The sequence below is a fragment of the Chinchilla lanigera genome, unplaced genomic scaffold (genome assembly GCF_000276665.1).
Source record: "Chinchilla lanigera isolate Chin_1 unplaced genomic scaffold, ChiLan1.0 scaffold00196, whole genome shotgun sequence".
Taxonomy (NCBI): Eukaryota; Metazoa; Chordata; class Mammalia; order Rodentia; family Chinchillidae; genus Chinchilla; species Chinchilla lanigera.
Window position 1 is genome coordinate 264089 of NW_004955597.1, and position 7692 is coordinate 271780.

General features: G+C 51.5%; 1 protein-coding gene across 1 annotated transcript in view; it reads left to right on the top strand.

The window, feature by feature from the left end:
* Trib3 (tribbles pseudokinase 3) overlaps positions 1–1808 on the top strand; it is a 6688-nt gene extending 4880 nt beyond the window's left edge. Inside the window, exon 4 of the mRNA XM_005414716.2 lies at positions 761–1808. Within this exon, the coding sequence (XP_005414773.1) occupies positions 761–1238 (478 nt within the window). The 3' untranslated portion in view covers positions 1239–1808. The remainder of the gene's footprint in view (positions 1–760) is intronic.
* The last annotated feature ends 5884 nt before the right edge of the window (positions 1809–7692 follow it).

Below are 7692 nucleotides of genomic sequence, written 5' to 3' on the forward strand. Positions count from 1 at the left end.
TAAAATAAAAATTTTAAAAATTTAAATATGATTTCTGGGACTGAGAATGTGGCTTGGTGGTAGAGTACTTGCCTAGCATACATGAGGCTCTGGGTTTGATCCCTAGTACCACAGAATATTTTTAAAATAATAAAAATAAATATGATATTTTGGAGGTCTGGAGATGTAGCACAGTACCTGCCTGGTATGCACAAGGTCCTGGGTTAAATGCCCAGTGCCACCCGTGGGAATAGTGGAGCGGGGCCCCTTTGGAAAGGGTGAGAAGGGCAATGGGATGGTGTCTCCCTCCAGGGTCAAGTGGACCAGTGATGAGGTGAGCCAGGAAGGTGCTCGGCCCAGAGCTGGGAGCACAGGACGCTCGGGAAATCCTGGCCTGCGATGCTGTTCCTTGCACCCCTTTTAGGGCAGGGCTTCTGCTGTGACACCTGGCTCATTTCCTGTTTCTCCCCGCCCCCCCATTTTTCCCTCTAGTTTAAGAGAAGTTAAGCCACTCAGCCCCCTCCATGACGGACTTGGGTTATGTGTTTTTGAAATCTCAGTGTTATTATAAGTCTACTTGCTCTGTGAGCTAGAGAAACACTTTTCACCTCTCTGAGCCTGGGCATTCTGTTGAAGAGACAGCTCCAGAGTCCAGCCTCCCACGGCTGGCTCCTGCTGTCCGATGCCAGTGCCCACTGGGAACGGAGGCGTGCTGAGGGTGATAGTGCAGACGGGTGGCGTGGGGGTTCCAGTAGGAGCTGACCCCTCTTCCCCTGCCCAGGACAAAGCTGGTGCTGGAGAACCTGGAGGATGCCTGTGTCCTGACGGGGCCTGATGACCAGCTGTGGGACAAACAGGCGTGCCCAGCCTACGTGGGACCTGAGATCCTCAGCTCGAGAGCATCCTACTCTGGCAGGGCAGCGGACGTCTGGAGCCTGGGCGTGGCTCTCTTCACCATGCTGGCTGGCCACTACCCCTTCCAGGACTCGGAGCCCACCCTGCTCTTTGGCAAGATCCGGCGAGGTGCCTTTGCCCTGCCGGCCGGCCTCTCAGCCCTGGCCCGCTGCCTGGTCAGCTGCCTCCTGCGGCGGGAGCCAGCGGAGAGGCTTACAGCCACCGGCATCCTGCTGCACCCCTGGCTGCAGGGGGACCCAGTCCCCTTCACTCTGTCCCAGTCCCACCTTGGGGAGGCTGACCAGGTGGTCCCTGATGGGCCGGGTCTAGAGGAGGCCGAGGGGGAGGTGGGTCTGTACAGCTAGGCCACCCTGCTAGATGCCCAGCTGCGAACCGTGGGCTGAGTCTGAGGTCTCCAAGTTTTCTCCTGCCTCTTTCTACTGAGCCCAACCTCAGCTGCCTTCTAGGTGGGACGAAGTGTGGACCACCAGCTCACTTGTGCTCTTTCACACACGTCATGCTGGTGTGCCCATTGTGGGCCCTGTGCTGGGTGCTTGTTACGCAGCAGTGAGTAAAGGAGGTGTACTCTCGGCTCCAGAGCTGATGAGTGTGCACACACACACCGGCCAGTCTGCCAGGGCACACTCAGTACCAGGGTCACCCTCCACTTGTGCTGGTGCCAAGGCCCTCTGCTCACAGGACAGTTCCTGTCAGCAACCCAGCTGCCTTGGTACCTTGACTTGGGAGGGAAAGGGAAACAGGCATCTCTGTATCAAAGGTGCCCAGCCTTGCCCAGCAGCTAGGCCCACAAACAGGCATTGTGCACCAGCAGCTCTGACCTCCAGATTGATGGAGAAATTCTCTCTGTCTGTCTGTCTGTCTGTCTGTCTCTCTCTCCAGGGTCTCACTATGTAGTTCAGGCTAGCGTTGAACTCACTTTGTAGCCCAGGCTGGTCTTAAACTCACAGCAATCGTCCTGCCTCAGCCTCCTGAGTGCTGGGATTACAGGAATGCACCACTGTGCCTGGCTTGATTGAAAGATTCTCCTTGCAGCCCAAGGCAAGGGTTTGGGCTGCAAGAACAAGAATCCCACCTGAGGCTGCTTCTCATCAGACTCAGCAATGGCTTGCAATGAGGGTCCTAGCCTTTCCACCCGTATTGGCCCTGATCAGAGCACAGGACTAGCAGGGTCTGCTGGTCTTCTGGAAACAATGCAAAGTCTCTCTCCCTATTCTGTAAACATTCAGGGTCTAGGACTGTAATTAACACTACGTGTTTTGAACCATTAGTATAGTATATAATTTCATCTTGTGCCTAATAAAGCAGAGTCATGAAATAACTTTTATTTCTCCAAGAGATTTCTTCTACCTTCTCCTACCATCTCTTACGGCGCATCACGCCGCGTCTTTTCCCTACTTCAAAACAATAAAGGCCGTTCGGTCTGAACCCCAGATGAGAGGTTTGTGAGAATAGACCCCCTGCTGCCCTGGGGTATCCCTGCACTCTTTGTTTCTTCTGTAAGCGCAGTGTCGCAGCTGGAGGACTTTCTGAGTCAAAGTGGCTAACGTAAGGCCTGGGGGTGCAGCTCAGTGATGAGAGTGTCTAGTATGCACAAGGCCCTGGATTCAGTCCCCAGTACTGAAAAAAAAGGGACAGAAGCAAAAAAAAAAAAAAAAAAAAAAAAAAAAATTTTACAGGAAGCAATGAATAGTGTGGACATCAGGGCTGGTAACTTCCACACTGTTGACAAGGTACCAGCTCTCCTGCCTCCTTCTGTCCTTTGCTCAGTTGTCCCTGGAGACAGCTGGCACAATAGCCTCAGCAGTCATGTGTGTCACAGGAAAAAGGAAGGTGGCACTGTAGTCCTCAAAAACCGCTCTGCAGTCAGACTGCCCTAAGTTAAATACTGGCTCCAAGTCAGGTATGGTGGCACATGCCTGTAATCTTAGCCTCTGCAAGGCTGAGGCAGGAGGATCGAAAGTTTTGAGTCCAGACTGGGCAATTTAGTTACTTAGACCTTGTCTCAAAATAATAATTAAAAAGGCTGATGATATTCAGTCTTTAGTACTACACACACACACACACACACACACACACACACACACACACATAATCCTGGCTCCAGCATGATCCTGGTTCTAGCATTTACTTGCTGTTTGATACTCTGAAAGCTTAGCTACTCTGTGTCCTCAGATCCTGCTTCTCTGAAGCGGGTGGGTAACTACCTACTTCATGAGACTTGAATGAGGTGTTCGATGTGAAGCATTCAGAACAAGTAGTACCTGGCATCATAAGCCTGCAAGAGAGTCAGTTGTTGTCTCCATAACTCTTTCATGGCCTGGGAAGTTTTCCAGAAAATATCCCTGACATACTTTCCCATGTACCCCATCAACCACCATGGGTCACATGCCCCTTCCATTGCAATCATAGACCAGGGGAACCTACTTGCACTGGGTGACCCTGATGTCTTCTCCCCAGTAGGCAATGCCACCACTCCATGTGGTTCCAAAAGGCAGCAAGAGAGGGTAAAACACACTGGGTTTGGGATACTTCTCAGTGGTGGAGCCTTTCGCCTGGCATTCATGAGGCCTTGGGTTCCATCCTCAGTGTCACAATGTGTGTGTGTATGTATATATGTATATACATTTGATCAAATAAAATGACCACTGTGTACCTAAAACTGGCCCTGTAGGTCACATGCTCCTGGGAAAAGTGCTTGGTGCTCTGGGCCTCCTGCTGGTCGCCCTCTATGTATCTAGGCCCTCCAGTCTTCAAGGCTGGAGCTGGAGACTCTTTTGGCCCTTGGCAGAGTGGCCTGCCCTGCCTTGTGCTGCTGCTGACGTCCCTGGCAGGTTTCCAAAGTACAGTTGGTTGGTGACTCCATCCCTCCCTGGGTGCTTGTTTCAAATGTAGGTCTCTGATCCTCCCCAGACCTGGGTCAGAACATGAGGCCTTGCATCTTCACACAAGAGAGGACCTCTGTGTGGGGAGACCTGACTCCTTGGGGACTCAAAGCTTGTTTCTGCTTTGTGGAGTTTGACTCCAAGCTAGTGTGAAATGGGTACTTAACCTATGTGCCTAGGAAGCTGGGATGGGCCCCTGGGTGTGGGCCCATCCTGGCAGCAGCCAGCTTCCAGAGAAAGGGGCACAGCCTCACCCTCCTCCTCTCATCTCTTCCCTGACTTTTTAAAGACAAGTCCTCCATCTGTAGTCTAGGCTGGCTTCAAACTCTCAGTGATCCTCTGTCTCAGCCTCCTGAGTGCTGGGATTACAGGCGTGCACCACCAAGCCCAGCTCTCTTACCTAACTTTCTGGTTCTTCATAGCATTTAATGCCAGTAGGTGGGACATTGTCTATGTTTGGGTGAGCTTCCCAGGACCTGGGACTTCCACAGTTTATTGTTCCTGTCTCCCCAGCTCCTAGAAATGCACCTTGTACACAGGAGTGCTTAGTAAATGTTTGCAGAATGAGTGAATGAAACCGGCAGCTGGGCAGAGCTTGTATGCCCAGAGCAAAGCCAGTACCCTCATTAGGGATGCTATGTTTACTGAACTCAGCACATGGCAGGCATGATCACACTTGCCACGGGGTCACCTGTCTCCAGCATGATCCCAGCTGTCTCCCCAGGGGATATCCATGCCCTGTGCAGGGAGGTGTCCCCCCCCCCCACCGCCGCAACCAATTGGGTGAAAGTAATGGAGTGTGTCTTTTAAGGCTAGGCCATGTAGTATGTTGTGGCTTCTGCCTTGTGCTCCAGGCACTTCTGCCATGAAGCGAAGGGCGCCCTGTGGAGCCCTGTGTACATGTGGCAAGGAGCTGAGGTATTCAGAAAATACCCCGCAGCCAGCAGGCACACAAGCAGGGGGCAGCCTTTCGGGGGAGGGTAAGCCAGGTCCACATCCTGACTGCAGCCTGGGAGGCCCTGAGCCACAGCTGCCTAGGAAGCTGCGCCCCAGGGCCCAGCCTGAGGAACTAGGTAAGAGCCTGTGTATTCACTGTTGTTTTAGGCTGTTAATTTTGGGGTAATTTGTTACTTGTCTGGAGCTGCCAGCTAGTGATCTTCACATGTGCAGAGCCCAGAGCACGAAGCCCCAGGATTGCCCTGGGGGCATGAAGCACCGAGGGTGAACAGGTGTGCCAGCCCTGAAAGCTCGGGTGTGAGAGGTGAGCTAGTTGTTAGGCAAAGGGATTCCACCTGACCTCAGCTTTTTGTATATTGTCTCTTTATTTCTCCATCCTCTCGCCATCCTTCCCCGCCACCACAGCTTTGAGAGCTGCGCTGGACATGGCAGTTACACATCCAGAACTGATCATTCGTAGAGATCCTCACAATAGTCTATGAGGGAGGACCTATCACAGCTACTCTTGTACAGAGGAAGAGCCTACTGCTCGAGCAGAAGTGTGTCCAAGCTGAATGCCAGCTCAGCTCCTGAAGGACCAGAGGGGCTAAGGCCAGGGAAGCTGAAAGAACACATCTGCCCCAATATAACTTGTGCCTCAGGGCTGACAGGAGCTCAACTAGGACAGACCGCCAGGGTCTGCAGGAGAAAACAAAGCCAAAGAAACAGATATGCTCAGAGTTGGCATGTACTGATCTGCCACAGATTATAAAACAAAAATGTTTGCTGTTTAAATAACGTGCTAGAAACTATTGTGAAAGTACAGGGGATTATATCAAGTGACATTGGATTTTTTTTTTTTTTTTTTTTTTTTGTCTTTTTCAGACAGGGTCTTGCTCTGCAGTTCAGGCTGGCCTTGAGCTTACTTTGTAGCCCAGGCTGGTCTGGAACTCTCAGCAATCCTCCTGCCCCAGCCTTCCGTGTGGCTTTGGGATTTCATTCTTGATAAGATACTTTTACTGAAGATTGCTGGTTTTTCAGTCCTTTGAAAAAGGCATTCTGCTGGGCGTGGTGGCGCATGCCTATAATCCTAGCACTCAGGAGGCGGAGGCAGGAGGATCGTGGAGAGTTCAAGATCAGCCTGGGCTACAAAGAAAGAAAATGCATTCATTCATTGTCTTCTAGGTTTCGTGATAGCTGTTGAAACATAAGCTTTTGATCTGTTTTTTTGTTTGTTTGTTTATTTGTTTTTGCTGAACTGGGGACTGAATCCAGGGACTTCACACTGAACTATATCCTCAGAGCTTTTTTATTTTTTACTTTAAAATAAGTTGCTAAATTGGACAGGGTGGAGTCAAGCTTGCAATCTTCCTGTCTCAGCCTCCCAGAGTGTTTAGATCATAGACATGTGCCACCATGCCCTGCCAGCATTTTAAAATTTTGGTTATTGTATTTATTTGTTTTTAAAATTCTGATAGGAGCTGGGTGTGGTGGTGCATACCTGTAATCCTAGCACTCAGGAGGCTAAAGCAGGAGGATTGAAATTTCAGCCTAGCCTACATAGTGAGACCCTGTCTCAAAAAAACCAAACCAAACCAAACCAACCAACAAATCAACCAACCAAACAAACAAAAAATTGAATGAAATCTCTGTGGTCATTCAGAGGTGAAGCATGTCCGTAATCCTAGCAGTCTGGGAGGCTGAGGCAGGAGAACTGAAAATTTATATCCAGCCTGGCTACGGAGTGAGACCCTATAAGAACAAAGAATGTCTCTCCAGAAGATTCTCCCCATGGAAAATTCAGAAACAGCAGTTCCCAAACTTAGCTGACTTATTCCAGATACTGGCCCCCGACGGATGGGGCTTGGAGGGCTGGTCAAAGATGAACAATGAGGTTGGGGAGCAGCTGGCAGAGTTCAGGAAGACTCTGGCTTTTACTAGGAGTGAGACGGGAGTATTTCAGTTGGGGTGACACGGGTTTTATTGCTTACTTATTGCACTGGGGAATCAACTCAGGGACTTCAAATTGAGCTACAACTCCAGTCTTTTTTTTTTTTTTTTTGGTTGTTATTTTTTCGGTATTGGGAATCGAACTCACGACCTTGCGCTTGCCAGGCAGGCACTGTGCCGCTGAGCTGAATCTCCAGCCCCTCCTTTTTCTTTCCTGAGACAGGATTTCGCTACGCAGTTCAGGCTGGCCTCGAACTTGCTGTGATCCTCCTACCTCAGCCTCCCGAATGCTGGGATTATAGGCGTGCGCCACCACGCGAGACACCAGTTTTTATTTTGAGACACAGTCTCACTGTAGCTCAGGCTGTGCTTGAATTTTAGACCTCCAGCCTTAGCTGCCCCTAGGGCTGCGATTTAAGGCATACACCATCAAGACAGGCACTTTGTAATACGACACTCTGGCACCTCGGCGAAAATGCCCTGGGAAAGAAGAGTGCAAAACAGAAGCAAAGAGCCCGAAGAGGAGGCTGGTTCCGGGCCCCAGACGACGGAGAACTGATGGAGGCGCAACGGATGCCGCAGAGGTGATAGCTGGGGATCTGCTCTGCAGGAGGAGCCCACAGGATCTGGACCTGCGGAATCAGTGGAAGAAAAACGGGGTGGAAGGCTGGAGGATGCAAAAGGCTCCCAGCCTTTGCCGGGGAGTGCAAACCTTATCAACGGATAAAGAAACAGTGGAGGGTGATCGCCTAAGAGCAGCCTCTGCCCTGCTTAGGAGCAAGTTCCCGGGCCTGCCAGGCCTGCACTCAGCGCCTCCCAGACCGCCTTGGGCAGAGCCTAAATACAGCCTTCGTTTCCTCCTCTGTAAAAGGACCCCAGGGCCAGGCCTGCCCACCGGTGCGCCGGGGCCTGGGGTGAACGAGTGCGGACCTGGTTCGTAGGGGAGCTCCGTACCCAGAGTCCCAGCTGGTGCAACTCCCCTTCAGCCGGCCCCGCCGCCTGCTGTCCCGGCCCCGCCGCCTGCTGTCCC